This window comes from Myotis yumanensis, unplaced genomic scaffold (assembly GCF_028538775.1).
Source record: "Myotis yumanensis isolate MYYU_CA2020_CCGP unplaced genomic scaffold, mMyoYum1.0.hap1 SCAF_1, whole genome shotgun sequence".
Lineage (NCBI taxonomy): Eukaryota > Metazoa > Chordata > Mammalia > Chiroptera > Vespertilionidae > Myotis > Myotis yumanensis.
This window is the reverse complement of record NW_027223752.1, coordinates 119,194,181-119,218,197: the sequence shown is the minus strand read 5'-3', so window position 1 is coordinate 119,218,197 and position 24,017 is coordinate 119,194,181. Positions and strand designations below refer to the sequence as shown.

At 40.4% G+C, this 24,017-nt stretch overlaps 1 protein-coding gene across 2 annotated transcripts in view; it reads right to left on the bottom strand.

Moving 5' to 3' along the window:
- UACA (uveal autoantigen with coiled-coil domains and ankyrin repeats) overlaps window positions 1-24,017 on the bottom strand; it is a 123,755-nt gene that overhangs the window by 55,412 nt on the left and 44,326 nt on the right. The window contains exon 1 of one of the 2 annotated variants that reach the window (XM_070431222.1): window positions 1,044-1,389. The exons of the other annotated variant lie outside the window; for it this stretch is intronic. Coding sequence (XP_070287323.1) covers window positions 1,044-1,082 — 39 coding nt within the window. The 5' untranslated portion in view covers window positions 1,083-1,389. Of the gene's footprint in view, window positions 1-1,043; window positions 1,390-24,017 lie in introns of those variants that run through there. 2 annotated transcript variants of the gene reach the window in all.

Sequence of the window (24,017 nt, the reverse complement as noted above, 5' to 3'; positions counted from 1 at the left end):
TTAACTGACAAAGCAATTCCTATGTCCATAAATACCATAATAAATTTCTGGGGGGGAGGGAAATTAATCACTTATATGAGGCATGTCCTCTAAGTGTTTGATCAATATGATTATTTTATATCTACTATCCCCTCCAAACTGAAAGAAAAAAATTGTCAATTTTCTAGCTAAATAAGCAATGTATTTATTAAATACTTGAAGTAAAAAATAAATATGAAAGTTAAATATGGAAAAAAATAAATACCTTAAAATTTTAACCCACTCCTGAAATAGAATCTGGTTCAAGTACCTACACAGACTTCAAAATTGTTGTCTCTAAATTCATCAAATCTGGAGATGAACCCACTTCCTTCTAATTTCAAAAATTCAAACTGACAACTATGAGTAGAGATAGTTCTACTTATTGACTCAAAGGCTAAACTACATTTTAGGTATCTGCTTTCTTTAGCTTTAAAACAAAACAAACAGTTTACTGATTCTAAATTGAAGAATAGTAGTAGATGTAGGTCTCGGATACTGTGTTTTCAAACACCTAAGGTATTAAGTCACACAAATACTTGATCTAAATTGATTAAGTTATCCTTGCAGTTAAAGCAATCTCAAATTTATTTCCAAGTAAATTTGCTGGTAGAGAAAGGAGCTATTTAAAACACTAAAAAATGGTAAAATCCAAAAGTAAGACTTATAAAAAGATAATTAAAGGTGATTAGTCTCATATTATCATGTGATTTTCACTTCTACGCCACCAAGCACAGTTTTCCCTTTTGCTCAACTGTCAGTTAACAGAAATACTGCTCAGTTATTAAGACTCAGTTAGTAGTACATGGGGGGGGGGGGAAAGATTCTACTATGTGATTTTTAAACCTAGAAAAAGAAACAAGAACTTTTTGTTTTCTATTACTAACCCCAATCTGTTAATCAGATAAATCAGAAAGAATATGACAAAGAAACCAAAATTAATAAAACAGTAGTACATTTTAAACGAATACAGTTCACAAAGCCTAACAGAATCTTTTGTTACACCGGACTACAGGGATACCTACTTTGTTCTTAGGAGCACAAGAAAACCAACAGTTCATCATAGACAGAACTTAGTTTTTGTTGCTAACAGCAAACGACTACAAATTAAGTTACAAATCTCTGTAGCTGACAAAGCAAGCCAGCAGACAAACTCCTAATCAGTGTGACTCGGCCCTCGCTTTACAACTCTTCCTGTTCTCCAATCCCCATGCTGCGCTACACTTAGCTTGGATCTCTAACGATATTTTCTTCATCTTCGGGATCCTTCTCCGCCTTCATAACGCCTGAAAATTATCTTCCTTGCTGTGCAGAATTTGAATAAGAGCAGCCCCAAGTCAGGTACTGTAACTCCTCCTATTTCTTATTCTTTAGAAGCTGTCCTTCAAAGCTTCCCTGTCAGGGACTCCGGTGGAAAATTTGAAGTGCACTCTGCATCCTGCTGCCTCAACACTGCAACAGAGACGCTGTAATGCAGGATAAAACTGACCACATCCGAATCATCTGTAAACAGTGTGGAGGCTTTCTCCCATTGGTCAGGTCTATTTTAGATTCCATAGGACTTGACAGCTGAGTGACAGAAAGCAAGCAGCAGCTAAGAATATACTGTAAATGCATGCTTCTCCTCTGAGTAATAAATTTCAGGTCTACTGGGGGACCAATGACTCAAACATATTGTAAAACATGCTTAGTTTATCAAAACAACTTGTGTGACATTATGACAATACTGTTAAGAGTCAAATTTGGTTATTCCACAAAATAATATTTAAAATCAGCTTCATTCAGTCTTAGGATCATCTATGGTGAACTTATAATAACCTTGGTAAACAGAATATAAAATTCTATTTTAAGCAAATGTGTCACACTTTAATTTAAGGAAACACACATAGTAACTCTTTCGAATTTTGTCCATTTTCCTTCCTACCCCTGTCACTCTCCTGCACACAACAAGGTTTCAGTTTACAAATGCTGCCAGTCTGTCTCCTAACATGTTAAATGAGAAGAGCCAGAGGCACTGCCAAGACATTAAATAGACTGCATCATGATGAATACTTTTCAACAAATTTTAAATTTAACTCAGTACTCTTAATTTCCAAGTTTAGACCCCTGCCTGATATGACAAGTAAGTATTTTAATAGTGGAAAATCAAATTATCAGGATTCTGGGATTTAAAAAAAACTGATTAAATACTAACGGAGGTAAATGAATATTAAACATTGAGCTAGACTGTAACTAAAACCCTTTTTGGGGACAAAGCAGATAATTTCTCCACATTCTGATAATGTTTTGCATATTTATACCAACATTCCTTACATTATCAAGGACCAAACAAACATCTGCAAGCTCCAGGGTGTTTTTTTACCTTCTAGTTACTTCAACAGCATGAGAATAATTTATACTTCCTCCAAAAAGACAGGTTTGGGAAAAGTGTTTCATAAGAATTCAAAACATTCCAACACGTTGTTTTTATGAAGGAGGTAACTGCTATACTTACTATAGAACATGCATGCTGCCGGTTAAAAATTGTTATGAACTTCATAAAAAAATCAATTTCCTACTACTTACATTTAAAATATTAGGCACATATTCTAATTATAAGATATATAATAAGGTCACAGACCATAATGTATTATTTCTGAAACAATGATTTTTTCCCCCTCAAATCACATTAGACATCACAATGAATTCTTGGCTGGACCCAGAGACTCCACCCACTGTATTACACCCTTCTTGAAAGGAAATCTGGAATAGAACTCAGGATCTGTCCTTTGGTTAACAAAGCAAGCACATTCTTTCTAGAAATAGGACAGCAAAGGCAAAGGAAATAGAAAGAAAAGGGGAAACCTGTAACAAATATTCAAAGCCATATAAGGAGCTGTCCCTGCAAAGGCTCAGGATTCAGGATTTACATGCCCTCCTGTCCTGAGCCTCCACAGACTGTGACTTAATCTCCTGTTCCTACTCTCACACCCTCCTTCTCACACATTTCCCAAGACTCTAGGTAAATTTCCACCTTTGCTGTCCCCTGTGCCTACAAGATTCCTCCTTCAGGTTCTTCATTTGGGTTCTTCTTAAATGTCACTTCCTCAAAAGGCTTCTCAAACCTCTGTATCTAAACAGCCCCAGCCCCACTGCAAACTCCAGGGTGTCTGCACTCTTTAACTTCCTGCCCTGTTTTACTTTTCTTTATAATGCTAATCAGTATCTGCCATTATATTATACTAGAGGCCCGGTGCACAAAAATTTGTGCACTCGGGGGGGAGGGGTCCCCCAGCCCGGCCTATGCCCTCTTGCACTCTGGGACCCCTTGGAGGATGTCCACCTGCTGGCTTAGGCCTGCTCCCTGGGGGATCGGGCCCAAGCTGGCAGTCAGATATCCCTCTGGCAGCCCGGGAGCCCTCGGGGGATGTCCACTTGCCAGTGGGGAGCAGGTCTAAGCTGCAGCCGGACATCCTTAGCGCTGCTGAGGAGGCGGGAGAGGCTCCTACCACCACCACTGTACTGGCAGCCGTCAGCCTGGCTTGTGGCTGAGCAGAGCTTCCCCTGTGGGAGTGCACTGACCACCAGAGGGCAGATCCTGCATTGAGCGTCTGCCCCTTGGTGGTCAGTGTGTGTCATAGTGACCAGTCATTCCCAGTCGTTCTGCTGTTAGGGTCAATTTACATATTACCCTTTTATTATATAGGATGTTTATCTGTTTATTAGCTTACTGCCCATGTCTGATATTTGTTTCAAAATAATGAATTCACTAGCACATTAAAAGCATTATACACCATAACAAATGGGATTTACAACATATTTAAATTGCAACGTAATACACCACATTAACAGAATTAAGGACAAAAATCACATGATCATATCAATTGGTGTAGAAAAAGCATTAGACAAGACTCAACATCTTTCATGATTAAAAAAACACTCAACAAACAAGAAATAGAAGAAAACTATCTCAGCTAATAAAGGCCATATATGAAAAGCATAGAGCTAAAATCATTCAATAGTGAAAGACTGAAATTTTTTTTCTCTAAGGTCGGAAACAGATAAGGAGGCCCACTCTCGCTAATTTTATTCAACATAGTATTGGAAGTCCTAACCTGAGCAATTAGGCAAGAAAATGAAATAAAGGCATCCAAATTGAAAAAGAAGTAAAACTGTGTGCAGATAACCTGATCTATATGTATATACAAAAACCTAAAAATACCACAGGGAAAAAGAACTCTTAGAACTAATAAATAAATTCAGCAAAGTTGTAGGATACAAAATTAAGACACAAAAATTAATTGTGTTTCCATATGCTTACAATGAACAATCCAAAAAATAAAATTAAAAACACGATTTCATTTACAGTAACATAAAAAATTACAATTAGGAATAAAACTAATCAAGAAGGTAAAAGAATTGTACACTGAAACTACAAAATACTGCTGAAAGAAATTAGAGAAGACACAATAAATAGAAATGCATCTGTGCTCATGGACTGGAAGATTTAATACTTTATGTGTCAACACTACCCAAAGTGACCCACAGATTCAACACAATCCCTATCAAAATTTCATTTTTTTGCAGAAGTAGAAAAATTCATCCTAAAATTCATATTGAATCTCAAGAGAACCCCCCAAACAGCCAAACAATCTTGAAAAAGAAAAACAAGATTGGATGTCTCACACTTCCTGATTTCAAAACATATTAGAAAGGCACAATAATTAAAACAATGTGGCACAGCCGTGACCGGTTTGGCTCAGTGGATAGAGAGTCGGCTTGCGGACTAAAAGGTCCCAGGTTCGATTCCGGTCAAGGGCATGTACCTGGGTTGCGGGCATATCCCCAGTAGGAGATGTGCAGGAGGCAGCTGATCGATGTTTCTCTCTCATCGATGTTTCTAACTCTCTATCTCTCTCCCTTCCTCTCTGTAAAAAAATCAATAAAATATATTTAAAAAATAAATAAATAAAATAGTGTGGCACTGGCATGAAGACAGATACATAGATCAATGAAATAGAATAGAAAGCCCACAGATAAACCCAGATATATAGGGTCAAATGATCTTCAACAAAAGTGCTAAGGCCACTCAATGGGGGAAGGACAGTCTCTTCAACATATGATGCTGGGGAAACTGGATATCCACATAGAAGAGTGAGGTTGTCTTACACCATATACAAAAACAATTCAAAATGATTAAAGACCTAAATTTAAGATCCAATTATAAAACTCCTAAAAGAAAATACAGGTAAAAGCTTCATGACATTGGATTTGACAATGATTTTTTTAGAGATGACACCCTTACAGACAACAAAAGTAAAACTAGACAAATGGAACAACATCAAACTTAAAACTTTGCACATTGAAAGATATCATTAACACAGTGAAAAGGCAACCTATGGAATGGGAGAAAATATTTGCAAGTCATATGTCTGACAAAGGGCTAGTATGCAGAATATATAAAGAACTCCAAACGGCATGGATGGACCTGGAGAGTATTATGCTAAGCGAAATAAGCCTGGCAGAGAAAGGTAAGTATCACATGATCTCACTCATATGTGGAATCTAATGAACAAAATAAACTAATGAACAAAATAGACCCAGAGACATAGAGGCATGGAACAGACTGTGGAATCTCAGAGGAAGGTGGGGAAAGGTGGGTGGGTGGGAAGAGATCAACCAAAGAACTTGTATGCATATATGCATAGTCCATGGACATAGACAATAGGGTGGTGAAAGCCTGGGGTGGGGGCAGGATAGAAGAGGCCAATGGGGAGGAAAAAGGGGACATATATAATACTTTCAACAATAAAGATTTTTTAAAAAGAGAGAGAAGTCTAAAGAAACAACCCAATTAAAAAATGGACAAAGGACCTGAATAGACATTTCTTCAAAGATGACATTCAAATGACCAAAAAGCATATAAAAAGACTAGAGGCCTGATGTATGAAATTCGTGCAAGGGGTTCGGCCCTCGCAGCCATGGCAGCTTGCCTCAGCCCTCGCAGCCCAGGCTTCATCCAGAAGGTCGTTCAGCTGTCTGGTCTAATTAGCATATTACACTTTTATTATTATAGATGCTTAACACCATTAATCATTAGAAAAATGCAAATCAAAAGCATAATGAGTTATCACTTCACATCCATTGGGATGGCTACTATAAAAAGAAACATAAAATATTAAGTACTGACAAGGATGTGGAGAAATTGGAACCCTTGTGGACTGTTGCTGGGAATGAAAAATGGTACAATCACTATGAAAAACAGGATGGCAATTCCTCAGAAAATTAAAAATAGAATTATCATATGATCCAGCAATCCCTCTTTGGGGTATATATCTGAAAGAATTGAAAGCAGGGTCTCAAAGAAGTATTTGCACATTCAGGTTCATAGCAACATATTCACAATAACCAAGAACTAGAAAGAACCCAAATGTCCATTGATGGATGAATAAACAAAATGTGGTATATACATGCAATGAAATATTATTCAGCCATAAAAAGGAAGGAAATTCTGTCACATGCTATAACATGAGTGAATTTTGAGGACAGTGAAATAAACCAGTCCCAAAAAAAGAAATACTATATGATTCCACTATTAGTCAAATTCATAGAAACAAAAAGTAGAATGGTGGTTAGCAGGGGCTAGGAAAAGAGGGAAATGGGGAGTTGTTGTTTAATGGGTATAGCATTTCAGAATGGCAAGATGAAAAAACTCTGGTAATCAATTGCACAACAATGTGAACATAGTTAACACTACTGAGCTGTACACATAAAAATGGTTAAAATGGCATAAATGGTTAAAAAGCTATGATACATTTACACCATGAAAAACTATGCAGCAGTAAAAAAAGAAGGACCTGGAGAGTATTATGCTAAGTGAAATAAGCTAGTCAGAGAAAGACAATTATCACATGATCTCACACTCATATGTGGAATCTAATGAACAAAATAAACTGAAGAACAAAACAGATCCAGACTGTCAAATCTCAGAGGGAAGGTGGAGGTGGGTGGATGGGAAGAGATCAACCAAAGAACTTGTATGAATATATGCATAACTCATGGGCACAGACAATAGGGGGATAAAGGCCTGGGGCAGGAGATGGGGGCAGCTAGAAGAATTTATTGGGGGTGAAAAAGGGACATATGTAATGCTTTCAACAATAAAGATTAAAAATAATAATAATAAAGATGTGACTTATTCCTCAATAAAGCTGTTAAAAAAGAAAAATGGTTAAAATGGTAAATTATATGTTTTTTACCATAATTAAAAATAAAAATAATGAATTCACTCTGGATTAAAATGAAGCTATTGACATTTCAACATATCTATGCAAGTCAATGTCATATACTTACAAGAAAAGCCCCATGATATTAAAAAAAGCATTCTAAAAAGGAACTATCCTCTATAATAAAAGGCCAATATGCAAATCATCCCCTCAGGAGTTTGACCAACCAGGAGTTTGACCACTCACTATGACGTGCACTGACCACCAGCACTCATCTGGCAGCAAGGGGAAGGAAGGCCCCGATCGGCCCTGATCACAGGACAGGCCTAGGGACCCTACCTGTGCACGATTTCATGCACCAGGCCTCTAGTCTATAATAATAAAAGGGTAATATGCTAATTAGACCGGCCGTCATTTCAGACTTCCTTTCTGACAGGGGCTGGAAAGAAGCCAGCCCAGGTCCCGGGTGCCTGTGGGCGGCCGGAAGGAAGCAGCCCGGGTCCCAGGTGCCTGCCATCGGCCAGAGGAGGGAAGCAGCCCAGGTCCTGGGTGCCAGAGGGAAGCCGGTGCCAGCAGCCAGGGGAAGGAAGGCCTACTCTTGCATGGATTTTCATGCATTGGGCTTCTAGTCCTATATAATAAAAGGCTGATATGCAAATTGTACCCTAGACCGGGAGTTCAACCGGGAGTTCCACCAGGGGGTGGGACCAGCCAGCCAACCTCCCACGTGCCCTCCCCCTGATCGGCCCCAATCGAGGTGGGCTGGCCGGACCCCACCCATGCACAAATTCGTGCACCAGGCCTCTAGGCCTATATAATAAAAGGCTAATATGCAAATTGTTGCCTCGGGAGTTCAATCAACTGGGAGTTCGACCACATGCTATGATATGCACTGACCACCAGGGGGTGGTGCGGAACAAAGGAAGACCTCAGCCAGCAGATGGCAGCCAGGGGAAGGAAGGCCCTGATTGGCCCTGATCGACGGCTAGGCCTAGGGACTCTACCCATGCACGAATTTCATGTCCTGGGCCTCTAGTATATTGTAATGAATAGATTTCTATACTAGGGCACTGCATTAGTTTGAAAAGGAGAAATTCATCAAACCCAAAGCAGCAAGTCAAAGTACCTCTGGGAAGAGTCAAAATACTGTTTCTAAAAAAGAGAATAAATATAACATTCAAACACAGAACAGTTATTTCACTAGGTAGACCTAAATGGATGTTAACTTTAAACTCTAAATCAACATAAAGGAAATCACAAGTTTGAATAGTAATACCTCATATTAATATCAATTGCAAATTCATAACTTTTTCAGAAATAATGAAATTTTTTAAAATGTAGAAGTGTAGAAAATTTGTAATACATTTAAATTTATATATGAAAATAGAGATGACCTATAATTCTACCATGCAGAAAAGACCATTACTAAAAATGTTTATATTGAACTCTAATCTCTTTTCTGTTAAAAGGTGTAATTAAGATTTTTTAAACTTGAATGAGTTCAACAGTTGCTTTATTTATTCACTATTTAGAATAGAGGGTCTCCTGAGAAGAAATTTATAGATACAAGTAAACAAGTAGACTATAAAATACTTATATTTACAGGGTAGACTCAACACATTACAGCTACAATGAGTTAATGACAATCAACTTTTGATACATTATCCAGAAGAATAACATAGGAGACTAGAGGCCCGGTGCACGAAAATTTGTGCACTCAGGGGGGTCCCTCAGCCCAGCCTGTGTCCTCTCGCAGTCTGGGACCCCTCAGGAGATGTCCACCTGCTGGCTTAGGCCCACTCCCTGGGGGGATCAGGCCCAAGCTGGCAGTCAGACATCCCTCTGGCAGCCCGGGAGCCCTCAGGGGATGTCCACTTGCCAGAGGGGAGCAGGCCTAAACTGCAGTTGGAAATCCTTAGCGCTGCTGAGTAGGCGGAAGAGGCTCCCGCCACCACCTCTGTGCTGGCAGCCGTCAGCCTGGCTTGTGGCTGAGCAGAGCTCCCCCTGTGGGAGCACACTGACCACCAAGGGGAAGCTCCTGCATTGAGCATCTGCCCCTGGGTGGTCAGTGTGTGTCATAGTGACCAGTCATTCCCAGTCGTTCTGTGGTTAGGGTCAATTTGCATATTGCCCTTTTATTATATAGGATAGAGGCCTGGTGCACAGGTAGGGGCCGGCTGGTTTGCCCTGAAAGGTGTCCCGGATCAGGGTGGGGGTCCCGCTGGGGTGCCTGGCCAGCCTGCGTGAGGGGCTGAGGGCCATTTCCAGGCTGGCCACAGCCCCTTCAGGGTGAGGGGGTCCCGCTGGGGTGCCTGGCTAGCCTGGGTAATGGGCTGATGGCGACCCAAGCTCCCGGCCTGTCCTTTTTTTTCTTTTCTTTTTTTTTTAGCAGGTATCTGGGATTTATTTATCTTCTATAATTGAAACTTTGTAGCCTTGAGCGGAGCCAAGGGCCGGCCAGGGCAGGCGGGAAGCGTGTCTTCTTCCATCGCCGGGGGCAACCCAAGCCTCCTGCTCGCTCCAGCTCTGTGGCTGCCGCCATCTTTGTGATGGAGTGATGGAGTGATGATTGATTTGCATATTACTCTTTTATTAGATAGGATGACAGCAAAACTTTCATAGAAAACTGCTTAAAACCAAGAGGAGTCATGCTGAAAAAAAGTACCTAATTCATAGATCTTAATAATTTTAGTATCATGGACCCAATCAAGAAACTGATGAGCAGGCTGGTGTAGCTCAGTGGTTGAGCATCGACCTATGAACCAGAAAGTCACAGTTTGATTCCTGGTCAGGACACATGCCAAGGTTATGGGCTGGACCCCCAGGAGGGGGGTGAAGAAGGCAGCTGATCAATGATTCTCACTCATCATTGATGTTTCTCTCTCTCCCCCTCTCCCTTCCTCTCTGAAATCAATAAAAAAATATTTTTTAAAAATAATCTGATGAAAGCAATGGACCCTCTTTAAAAATTATACATGAGTACATATTCTTACAAACTTATATTTATTTTCAGGGAGGTTCACTGATCTTTCTATAATAATGGAGTCCATGAATGAACCCCAAGAAAGAAGACCCCTAATATAAATAAAGAGAAGCAGCAAGTGTTTTGTCTTTTATATAATTTATAAAATAAGTAATAAATAACTGCCAGACAATTGAATAACTTATTTGTTCAATAAAAATTAACTGAGTCTCTATGTGTAAAGAATATAAATACTTCACTCAACATGCAAATATGTATGATCATTTGATACGTGCTATGCCACATTTTGAGTGCTGGATACACCATAGGAAACAAAGCAGACATTTATTCCTGTGGCTTCAGGCAGTTTACAGGAATAAAACTCAGTCTTCAACTGATCTCACAATATAAAAAGAAAGACATATATACACATGCATGTAATCATAATACACTGCAATACAGTGATAATTACATGTAAGGTATAAAAGTACTTCAAAAGAGAGAAAATCAGAAAAGTTTTGTAGAAAAAATGACTAAAGCACCTCCTAAAAATAAGTAAGAAATCTCCAGATTTGAAATAGCACCAAAAATTATAAAACTACAAACACAAGTTGTAGCCCTTTATGGTTTACAAAGCATTTCATATTCATAACATGTCAGTTAAAATCTATACAGGAATGACAAACATCTGCAACCCAGGCTTCTCCAAGCTCCAGGTCCATGTATTCAATTCTTCTTGACAATTCTTCTTTAGTGTCCTAAAAGTATCTCCACATCCCAATCCAAAAACATGTTCTTCCTAAAATCTGATCCTTTCCCAACTTTCACCAACACAGCAAATGATACCATAATCCATATAGTTGTACAAGAGAGAAACCTAGAAATCAGTCTTTCCTCTTCATGGTCTTCTATCACTAAGTCCTGGTGATTTCACCTCCCCATTATTACTCATATCCACCTGCTTAGCTCCATGCCCACCAACATTACTCTATTTCAAGTTAGCACCATCCCTCACCAGGATGACTGCATTCGTCTACTGAAAGGTCTATCGATATTCATTCCAGTCCCTTCCCCTGTGTCCTTCACCTTGCAGCCAGAATGATTTTTCCAAAATGGAAACCTAATCACACCACACCACTACCACTCCCTTCCATATAACTGTCCCATTTAACTTAAAATCCTCTAGTCATTTTCTCTTCTTGTAGAATAAAAACAAAATTCATTAACAGATTCTACAGTCCCTTAACGATGTTGCCCCTACTACCTCCTTAGCCTCATCATATGAAACACAGTTTCTCATGCTATACAGAAATGGAGTCACTAAGAGATTATGGGATTTTGTCTACTATAAGACAATTGCAGTTAGTTGCAGAATAATTAGAGAATCCTATTGTTATCATTTCTTGTCCAGTGCTTTGCACTAATTAAAGCTATTTCCATGTCTCTAATCATGTGAAAATAAATCTTTGATGTAAAAATGCAAGTATCTTTAAAATTTTTAAACATTATAAGTTTACAGCAAAAAAAAAAAAAGATGAAAACTTCCATAATTTACATATCCAAACCTTTATGAAGCACCTACTATATGCCATGTAAGGCACTGGGGATATAGCAATGAATAAAATAAAATCTCCTTTTTTAAGCACTTGAGATAGTTTGATATACATAAAAAGCTATACATATTTAATGAGTTTGAGGAAACCATCACCACCTTGATCAAGGCCATAAACATATCAAGGTATCTCTTCCAATGGAATTTGATGTTCTAATGGAGAAAGATACGATAAATAACTAAGGAAAACAAGAAACTGTGAGGAAAGAATAGGGAAGATGTGATGGGAATGCTTGGATACACTGTTAGGTTAGGTAACCTGGAAGGTGTTGAGAAGGTGATACTGATGATGGTATTTGAATGAAAAGGAGAGCCAGCCAGTGATAACTTACATTTCTGGGGAACAACTAGTGAAAGGAGGATGGCGTGCTTGAAAGAAGGCCAGTACAGCGGACACACAATGAGTAAGAGGAATCACAGAATGAGGTGAGGACATGGGAAGGGCTGGCACTAAAGTGTGGTATTTCCCAGTTTTCTCAGAAAAACTTTTCAAAAGGGACTTCTTCAGGAACTAAGGCAGCTCTTTTTTATAAGGTTCTTTTGGCCACTTTGGAATCAAGTCTAAAAAAATCATTCGTCCCAACATACTATTCTTTTTCTCACTTCTAAAAATTTTATTGAATAACGGCTGGATCTTAACTTGCCTTGAAATGTTTATAAAATTAATCAATTATCTTAACATAATAGATATCTTAATCTCCATCATCCTCCTCAGACCTAGAAATCTAAACAAACTTTGCAATGAACTACACTTTATCCATAATAAAAAAAAATAGCACCCCAAAAGACAGAATTTCACAATCACATCCTCAAGATAAGGTTCTTCAAGAAAAAGAACTAAAGTCTTTTCCAAGGAGAAAACTATCCTAAACAACATGTATGTGTAGGCAAATCACCTAAACGTCTAATTGAAACAAAGTACAACAGGCTTCTATAGTACCCTACAATTATCAACATTACCCTTTACTAAATCTGAGACAAGCTCTATCACAACTGAACACTGAACAAACAACAGAAAGCAATGTTAGCCAAGCATAAACATTCCTTGAAGATTAGGCTGCACAATTAGAACTGTTAAACAGTTCACTGCATTGATGATAATTAAAAATAGCTCCCCCACTCTATTTAGTCCAAAGGTTATTTATGCCTCTCTCTTTATATAACAGCAAATTTGAGTTTACATAATAGAAAAAGAAAAAATGTTAAAATAAACCAGGAAAACGAAAGATGTACACCCAGCTTATTTGTCACCAACCCCTTTCTGTTTTTTCTTTATCCGCATTTAATTATGCCCCATTCACTCCTCTTATCCTTTCAAGCCTCCCACTATATGAACTGGAAGTATGTAGTTAGGACTCAATGGAACAAATAGAAAAAAAGGAAAATTATATTGTATCAATCATTTTTCTGGCCAAGACAATAACAGGCTTCATCCTGCTTTATTGTGTTTTCTACATAAAAATTTCAAGGACAAAAAGATAATATGATTATTACTTAAATAATCTAACATCTTCAGGACTGAAGGTGGCTATGAAATTTGAAAAACTTTAAAGAACTAGAGTACGAAAGACTCAGAAAGCACTGTTTTAATAAGACTTTCTAACCATGCAGTTTGATTCTATTCTAGTCTATGGTATAAATACCAGACTGTCTATCCTCCCTAGTGCAGGTATTTGTTCCTTTATTAGAACTGTCTAGACACCCAGAAGTTTATTAAAAATATAGACAGGAAATTGTCTCTCCAATTTTATTGTGTCATTTGTCCTATAATATTACTTATTTAGCCCTTCCTCACTAGAAGAAGTATTAAATTCCAAATGAAATATATACATGAATCTTAAACACAACAAATTATAATGTATATCAAATAAGAATAGAGCTCTCAGACTGGATAAGTTAAGATTTTGCTTAACATTCCCCTTAAAATGTTAAGCAACTAGTCATTCTGGAAAAATAAACACAAGCTTTGTCCTTAGAAAATTTTATAGAAAAAGATATTCAAATTAGAGTTCTTAATATGCCTAAATGTCATGAGTGAAATTTTTACAATAACAAAGGTAAAAACAAAGGAGGGCCTATTATACTTCCTACCCCACCCCACATACACCAATGAACAGAATACTTCTGGTGAGTTTTAACAAACATTTTTGCCAATGTCTGATACATATATATATATCAAAACAGGACAGATTTAGGAGGCATTCTATGTTCCTGACAAAGCAAAACAGATACACTTATAAAGGAGCCTCTGATGGGGTTTGACCACAATCCTATATAATAAAAGGGTAATATGCAAATTGACCCGAATGCAGTGGTTCTCAACCTTCTGGCCCTTTAAATACAGTTTCTCATGTTGTGACCCAACCATAAAATTATTTTCGTTGCTACTTCATAACTGTAATGTTGCTACTGTTATGAATCGTAATGTAAATATCTGATACAGTGGGGCCTTGACTTAGGAGTTTAATTCGTTTCGTGACGGAGCTCATAACTCAAATTACTCGTATGTCAAATCTTAAAGTGAACAAGTGAGACACGTGATGCTGTGGCGTTCACTGTGACGTTCGCTGCGCCAACTAGCGGTGGGGTATCTGAAGCTGGCTCAAAACCCGAATTTTAGCTCGCAACTCAAAGCAAAAAATCGGCCGAGAGACGGCTCGTATCTCGAAAAACTCGTTAGTCGGGACACTCGTAAGTCAAGGCCCCACTGTATGCAGGATGGTCTTAGGCGACCCCTGTGAAAGGGTCATTTGACTGCCAAAGGGGTTGCGACCCACAGGTTGAGAACCACTGCCCTAATGGCTGAATGCCTGGTCACTATGATGCACACTGACCACCAGGGGGCAGGCATTCAACACAGGAGCTGCCCCCTGGTGGTCAGTACACTCCCACAGAGGGAGCTCCGCTCAGCCACAAGCCAGGCTGATGGCTGCAAGCGCAGCAGCGGTGGTGGGAGCCTCTCTTGCCTCCTCAGCAGTCAGACATCCTCTGAGGGCTCCTGAGCTGCCAGAGGGATGTCTGACTGTCAGCTTAGGCCTGATGCCCCAGGGAGCAGGCCTAAGTTGGTAGGTGGACATCCCCTGAGGGGTCCTGAACTGTGAGAGGGCGCAGGCCAGGCTGAGGGAACCCCCTGAGTGCACGAATTTTTGTGCACCAGGCCTCTAGTAAAAAAATAAAGATATTTTTGTTTCTTTGGCCTTCTATTTTTCCTCAGCTTTGCAAAGAAACATTAGCTAAACAAAAATATGTTTGCTAGAAGAGACTCTTCAAGAATTAAACTGATAACAAACCCTACACTACAAGCCAATACTTTTTTCATTTTAAGTGGAAAATATAAAAAGACATGTATATAAAAACAGAGGTTTACAGGAAAATGTATGTACCTGAAAGACATTAGAAGTTAATTGATCTTCTTTTTATTTATTAAATGAATAATAAGTCTACACAAATGCAAAACTCTTCCTATACAGCTATTTTACAGAGGATTTCCTTCCAATGAGCTTTAATATGTCTCCTATATTAAAACTAGCTGGCCAAATTAATAACGAGAAAGAATTCATACTCTCATGATATTTAGGTCTATAATAAAAACAGCAACATAAAATTAGAATTCAATTTCAGAATTAAAAATACTTCTAAGTACTTTATATACATAATGGTTAAACTTTAAGAAGAACTCTTCAAGTTATATTGTTATTTCTACTTTCCAAATGGAGCATAAAGAAACTGAGCAATTTACAGTGGTGAGTTGCGCAGCTGCTATTAATTCCTTTCACTCCTGTAAGTCCATGACTTTGCAATGTGATTTTTGCCATGCTTGCTACCAAGAGATGGCATTTATTTCCTCACCAGTTAAATCGGGGCTGGCCTTGTAACTTATTTTGACAAACAGAATGCATCATAAGTGACCTTGTAGGACTTCTGAGGATAGGTCTCAGCACGCTCTTGAGCTGCTGCTTGTACAGAGTGAACAAACTAGCTTTCTAGAGCATTAGAGATTTTGCCAGAGAAAGAGCCCAACCTCAGGCCATGCGAGCTAGCAATAAAGGGCCAGATATTACAGTGTGGCCATTTTAGATCATCCAACCCTAGAGAAAGAACCAAATGTAAGTAACCTCAAATAAGATCAGAGACACAACCACCAGCTCAGCCCAGACCAAACTGCTGACCCATGAAGTTAGCAACAAATAAAATAGCTGTTATTTTAAGCCACTGAATTTAAACCTAGGAATCTTGAGCCTAGACTCTCTCCACTAACTAAAGCTGCAATTTACTCTTTCATTTAAAAACAAATACATTTTGTAATCTAATTCAATTGTAAAGATATTATACAAGAGCAATCAAATTGAAAAATGATAGTTTACATTTTTTATGCATTATCTAAAAAAAGAAATATATCTTTATATTGCCTTATAAGAAGGAAATAGACACATTCATTGAACTCTCTAATTGTAATCAGTGGAAGCTGATAAAATTTTATAGAAAAAGTACTTTTTCTTTATTCCCAAAGATACACAAATATTCATTTCAAAACTAGTAACATTCATATATATTTTATCCACAAAAACTGAACTTAGCATGTAATCTAAAAGAAAATCTGAATGTCTTTGCAAAAAAAAATTAAGAAATTAATTTTTCTGAATCTAATAAAATGTATGGCTTTAAACAACAAACATTGCTACTATAATGTTTAATGAGTATACATTCATATTTGAATGGAAACATTAAACTAGCACCATTACAGAGCAAGAACCACAGCACATTTTCTATGTATTCTCTAAGGGTTGGCAAACATTTTCTATAAGCAGTGGTTCTCAACCTGTGGGTCGCGAACAATGAAAATACATCCTGCATATCAGATATTTACATTACGATTCATAACAGTAGCAAAATTACAGTTATGAAGTAGCAACTAAAATAATTTTATGGTTGGGGGTCACCACAACATGAGGAACTGTATTAAATGGTCACAGCATTAGGAAGGTTGAGAACCACTGCAAGTGTTAGATAGTAAATATTTTAGGATTCACAGGTCATATGGTCTCTGGTTTTTTTTGTTTGTTTTGTTTTAAATATATTTTATTGATTTTTTACAGAGAGGAAGGGAGAGGGATAGAGAGTCAGAGACATCAATGAGAGAGAAACATCGATCAGCTGTCTCCTGCACACCTCCCACTGGGGATGTGCCCGCAACCAAGGTACATGCCCTTGACCGGAATTGAACCCGGGACCCTTGAGTCCGCAGGCCGGTGCTCTATCCACTGAGCCAAACTGGTCAGGGCTGGTTTCTGTTTTAACTACTCAACTCTGACCATGGGTCAGCAATTTGGTCTTGTTACTACTCTGCCATTGTAGAGTGAAAACAGCCATAAACCCTATGTAAAGAATAAGCAGTGCTCTGTTCCAATAAAGCTTTATTTACAAAAACAGGCAATGGGCCATAGTTTGCCAAACCTTGTTTTAGGTGCTCAATTATCTTCATCCAAAACACACCCAGTTTATTATCTGTGATCAAGCTAATCTGCTGCCCTAGATTGAGATGTATTAGAAAGTACTCTCACCCAGTTGGTGGTTGAGTGTCAACCCAGGAACCAAGAGGTCCCTGGTTTGATTCCTGGTCAGGGCACGTGCCCAGGTTGCGGCTCGATCCCCAGTAGGGAACTTGCAGGAGGCAGCCGATCAAAGATGTTTCTCTCTCATTGATGTTCCTATCTCTCTATCCCTCTTCCTTTCTCTCTCTCTAAAAAATCAATAAAGGATATTTTTTTAAAAAAAGAATTCACAAACAATTTGACATTTATATATATTTTTAAAAAAGTATTCTCTGTATTCATAGTCTACTATCTGCAAAATAACGCTATGTAGAGGTGATGGTAAAATTTATGTGTCAACTTGGCTTGGCTATGGTGTCCAGTTGTTTAGTGAAACAAGTTTAGATGTTGCTATGAAGGTATTTTGTAGATATGATTAGCATCTAAAATCAGATGACTTTAAATAAAGGAGATTACCCCTGATAACATGAATACCCTCATCCAATCACTTGAAGACTTTAAGAGCAAAAACTAAAGTTTCCCAAAGAAGAAACAATTCTGCCTCATGACTGTAACAATAATTTGCCTTACAAATTTCAGGTTTTCCAGGCCCCACAATATGTAATCCAATTCCTATAAACATCTCTCATAGGTGGAGATATATAAATCTATTAATATATACTTTAATGTAATATGCCCTTAAATTTAAAAAAGGATATACTCTGATTTTTCGTGCATCATCCAAAACTATGTGAGAAAGTTGTGGTAGATTGTATTATTATTTGATATTTTTCGTTCCCCTGCTTCCTTGCAAGATGATGACTATATATTTAAATAGATAGATAGATAGATAGATAGATAGATAGAGATATCCATATATAAACATGTGACTTGTGTACTAGTATATTTCATAGGGAAAGAATGGACGTCTCTAGGTTACCAAATTTGGGATCATCCTTTTGATGTGTTTTGGCCAACAGATTGTGAACAGATGTCCTATACATCGCATCTAAGCAAAAATTTGAAGCAGCAATCTGAATTTGGGCCAATTTGAATTCTTGCTTCAGTACTTTGTAAAGAGACTGACATGCTTCATATAAGGGCTTTCCTTCAGCCTTGATTCTGGAGGGGAGCCACAGGCTGTTTTTACAGAGCTGACCCACAGTCTACAACAAAAAGCTAGTAGGAAATAAAATTTTGTTATTTTGAGAAGCCACTGAAATTTGGAGGCAATTACTACAACAAAACTGAACACTGCAGAAACTGGTACATAAGTGGGGTGCTATCTTAACCATCTCCAAAAATAAAACATTTTGTGATGTAAGCTTTGAAACCAGGTAGCAGACAGCAAAGAAACCATTATTGGAGACTGGGGGCCAAGCGTGCGAAATCACGCAAGACCCAGGCCCGGCACGCCGCGGGACCCGGTGTCAAGTCCAGCTGGCGCAGGGGGACGCAGCGTCAAGGCAACTCCTGGTGACTGGTCTTTGGTTGTTACAGTGTTACGACCACTGGGTTTTTATTATATAGATTAGAAAATTGATAAACTACATAACATAGTAGTAAACAAAACTATTAGTCATGTGTAAAAAATCAGATAACTTGGGGAAAAGACTAGACTTATGATTGGTGTCTGAAGTAGGGGAGAGAGAGTCTTGTGGGGCTGAGCCCTTAACCTGTGGGGTCTGAGCTAATTCTGGGTAGTTAGTGTCAGAATTGAGTTAAATTGTAGGACACCCAGTTGATGCCCACAGAAAATTACTTGGTATGGAAAAACTCACACACACACTTGAAGTACAAAAGTATTCGGTGAATAGTGAGCAAAGGAAACAAGTGTTTTCCTTTCACCCAGTAAGCCCTTTCCGGTGAAACAAAATGACTTGGAGGGGAATTCCCCACAGGAAAAGATGAAGGATGTCGTCCTACAGAGGCCCAGTAACTCAAGATAACTGTATAGAAGTCTAGAGAAAAATATACACCTCAAAGAATTGAGCATATTAATTATTAGCAAGTGGATCTGACTCATACCGAATAGATAAAAATACAACTTCCAAAACCACCCCTCGCCTGAGCTAACGATCTGATCTCTTCTTGATCATTCTTGGCCCCAGATTTCTACAGGCAAGAAGCAGGCTGGGAAAGCTGCTCAACCCTTACCTCATTCCCTAGCAAAGAAGGGGATATCCTCCAATACTCTATTCAAATATGGACAAGGATGATATATTAAAGGAAACATCCCATGGAGGGTACAGCCAAGAGCCATGGAAAACAATAGACTGGGGAGCTACACACAGGAGTAAAATCAGGGCCTTGTCAACAAACATCCCTCTGCCAAGAGAAGGGGCCCTCATGACATTTACCCAGAAGATTTTTAGAAGCACCAGGACCAGCAATTGCTATGTGCCTCCATTCTTCCCCTTTCTTAACAGGCACATTTACTGTGGATATCCTATCCCTGTCCCATTACTATAGGCTGTAGAGATGGAAGGTTCTAAGATAACTGGTCTTTGGATCAAGAAAATCTACATGCATAAATGTAGAAATTCTAATGAGGTTCTAGACTTCAAGCCTGTGATTGAGAGAAATTCTTAAGGTAGTTTCCTTGAGGAAAGGATAAACAAAGTTTGTATGCAGAAGGGAAAAAAGTCAATAATTGTGATCAAGAGGTCAGATTGTGGAAGATTATATTATTTTTCACTATTTACCACCCCCATCCTTAGAAGAGGTTTATACAAACCTGGCCATTGATTTATAACTTGCCTATACCTCCAGTAGAAAGAGTATTTCTATCTGTGCCTTACTGACTTTGAGCCTAGCCTTGTGACATGCTTTGGAAGTCATGAAGCACTTCACACCTAAGCACAAGCTTCAAGAGTTATCACAAGTTTCAGCCAGCCCTCTGAATCCCCACTACCATGCAAATGGCAGGTCCACATAAAGGGTGGTCTTAGAATAAAAACATGTGGAATAGAGCCACTCTGCAAAGTAGCCCAAAGTCTACATGTAATGTAATGTTATTATACACCAAGATCTGAGGGTTGTTTCTGCAGTAAAATTGATTAACACAGATATCAAATAAAACAAATGGTAAAAAGAGGAGAAATTATATGAGGCATATCTATTATTTTGTTTCCAGAATATAGTGTGAGATGCCTATTGTTGTAATAAGCAGTTAGTGAAGGGTCTACGTTTCTACAGCAGCTATGGGGGTAAAATTCTATAAAGGATAAATCAGTTCAGGTTAGTTACTGAAGGTGATGCTGTGGTAAAGATAAATCTAAGGTTGTAACCTGATATTTTTAAACATTTATTGTTAATAATAAACACTTCAGCCAGACCTGAGTGGCTTGGTTGATTGAGCCTCATCCCCCATCAAAGGCTGCCAGTTCGATTCCTGGTCAGTGCTCATATGTGGGTTTCAGGTTGGGATCCCTGATGGGGCACATACGGAGGGCAAACAATTTCTTTCTTTCTTTCTTTCTTTCTTTCTTTCTTTCTTTCTCTCTCTCTCTCTCTCTCTCTCTCTCTCTCTCTCTCCCCCCCCCCCCCCCCCCCCTCCTTACCTCCCTCCCTCTCTCTAAGTATGACCTCAGGTGAGGATTAAAATAATAATAGCAATAATAATCTACACTAATAAAAGAGAAACATGGTAATTAGCGTATGACCGCTACCCTTCCCATTGGCTAATCAGCATATCCTTATGCAAATTAACTGTCAGCCAAGATGGCGACCGGCAGCCAGGCAGCTGGAAGCGAACAGGGAGGCTTGCTTGCTCCAGTAACTGCAGACTCCAAGTTCCCTGCCTGACTTGCCGGCCTCTGAGCTTGCAGTTTGAAACATTCTAACAAATATAGACCGGGATCTCAGAGCTGGAGTTATACATTGTTTCGATTATAGAACGCTCAGCAGCGGAAGCCTCAGAGTTAGAGCCAGAGCTAAAGCTGGCCCAGAAGAAAATTTAAAAAAGAGAAAAAAAAGGAGCGGTTGGGAGCTTCAGTCAACAACCACCAGCCTGAAAGCAGCCCTCAGCCCCTCACCCAGACTGGCCAGGCACCCCAGTGGGGACCCCCACCCTGAAGGGTGTGTGACCAGCTGCAAACAGCCATCATCCCCTCATCCAGGCTGGCCAGGCACCCCAGTGGGGACCCCCACCCTGATCCAGGACACCCTTCAGGGCAAACCAGCCGGCCCCCAGGCCTCTATCCTATATAGTAAAAGGGTAATATGCCTCCCAGCACCGGGATCAGTGGAGCAGCGAGGCCTCCTGGCACCGGATCAGCGTGACAGGGGGCAGCGCCCAAACCCCCTGATAGCCCTGCGGCTCTGTGTGTGACAGGGGGCGGGGCCACAACCTCCCTATCCGCCCTGCTCTGTTCGTGACAGGGGAAGGCGCCAAAACCCCCTGATCAGCCCTGCTCTGTGCCTGATACGGGGGAGCTCCCCAATCCCCTGATCGCCCTGTAGCTCTGTGTGTGACAGGGGAAGGCGCCCCAACCCCCTGATCGGCCCTGCTCTGTGTGTGACAGGGGAAGGCGCCCCAATCCCCCCTCCCAGGCCCTGCTCTGTGTGTGACAAGGTAGAGCCATAACCTCCCCATCGGCATTGCCCCGAGTGTGACAGTGGTTGCGCCCCAACCCCCTGATGGGCCCTGCTCTGTGGGTGATAAAGGGCAGAGCCCCAACCTCCCCCCCACCCCCACGGGCCCTGCTCTGTGTATGACAGGGTAGAGCCATAACCTCCCCATCGGCCCTGCTCTGTGGGTGATAGAGGGCGGCACCCCAACCCCCTGATCTGCCCTGCTCTGTGTGTGACAGGGGGCGGTGCCCTAACTCCATCGGCCCTACTCTGTGCGTGACGGGGGGAGCTCCCCAACTCCCTGATGGGCCCTGCTCTGTGCGTGACAGGGGGGAGCTCCTCAACCCCCTGATCAGCCCTGCTCTGTGCATGACAGGGGGCAGCGCCCAACCCCCTGATTGGCCCTGCTCTGTGCGTGACAGGGTACGGAGCCCCAACCCCCTGATTGGCCCTGCTCTGTGCGTGACAGGGGGTGGTGCCACAACCTCCCCATCGACCCTGCCTTGAGTGTGACAGGGGGCGGTGCCCCAACCCCCCAATCGGCCCCACCCTGAGCGTGACTGAGGGTGGCATCGCAACCTCCCAATCCGCCCTGCTCTGTGCATGACAGGGGGCGGCGCCCCAACTCCCCAATCGACTCTGCTCTGAGCCCGACCAGGGGCTGCACCTAGGGATTGGGCCTGCCCTCTGCCACCCGGGAGCAGTCCTAAGCCAGCAGGTCGTTATCTCCCGAGGGGTCCCAGACTGTGAGAGGGCACAGGCCGGGGCTGGGGACCCCTCCCCCCCCCCCCCCCCCAGTGCACAAATTTTTGTGCACCGGGCCTCTAGTTATTATAATAAAAAACACTTCATACAAACTTCACATAGTCCTCAATTATAATCAAAAAAGACTTTTACTACCATCTTCATTTTCCATATAAGAAAAAGAAACTTAGAGAAGTTCAGTAACTTGCCAACATTAAATAATTATCAAGTGACTGAGTAAAATTTAAATTCAAGACTATCTAATTATTAACTTCAATTTTTTTCTATCTCATGATGTCAACAAAAGTACAGATTATTTAGTAATTGTTCTATTAAAGTGATAATTTTATACTATTTACCAATTCTATAAGATAGATGCAGGAAAAATCTGATACCATGAACTTAGTTCTAATTCTGAATCCTATTAAATGTATTATTCATAATGAATTTTTCTTTTATACTCTAAAATATTCTTGTTATTGTGACAAACAAAAATCTAAAACAACATATTTTTTATTTTTAAATTTTCTTAACTTTCAACTATAGTAATTGAGAATTTTAAAGATTCAAATAAGTGATCTGGAGAAACCAAGATGGCGGCATAGGTAAACACGGGAGTTTGCTGCCTCGAACAACCACTTCAAAAATACAACTAAAAGACGGAACGGACATCATCCAGAACCACAGGAAAGCTGGCTGAGTGGATGTTCTACAACTAGGAGGAAAGAGAAAAGCATACCGAGGCTCAGAGGAGGCGCAGTGCTGAAGTAAAATACTAAGGTTCGGAGTGCATGTGGAGCGGGCTGGAGGCTGAGGGCGCGATTGTTTTCAATTGGGAGGGAGTCTCAGGCTCTGAGCTCCAGTTCTGGGTGAGTCTCTAAGGACCCAGACTCATACGGGAGAAGCGGGACTGTCTGGCATCGCTCAGAACCCTAGGGCAGCTTTCTCTCCGTGGGGCTTGCAGTGACTACTGGGACACTGAGAAGCAGAGCCTCTGAGGGCAAGACTGAGAGCAGCCATAATTGCTAACCCCGCCCTGTTGATCCCGTGGGACCCGCCCCGCCCAAGCCCTGCAGGGAGGCTTTTGCTGGATAGCCTCAGGCAAAGGCTAGATTAGTACCTCCCTAGAGATCCAGGAGCCAGGAAGCCCAGAGGTCAGAGTGGGACCATCCAGCTTTAAGCTCCGTGGAACCATAAAAGACACACTCAGGAGGCAGACTCAGTGAGCACCAAAGCCCCATCGAAGCAAGTCTAGCCCCAGAGGGGTGTCTCCAGCACAGAAGTTCTCCCACCGCAGACACAGCTGATTCTCACAGCCAATTGACCTGGAGGTCAATTCCTCACAGTGATAACTACAACAATCAAGGCTT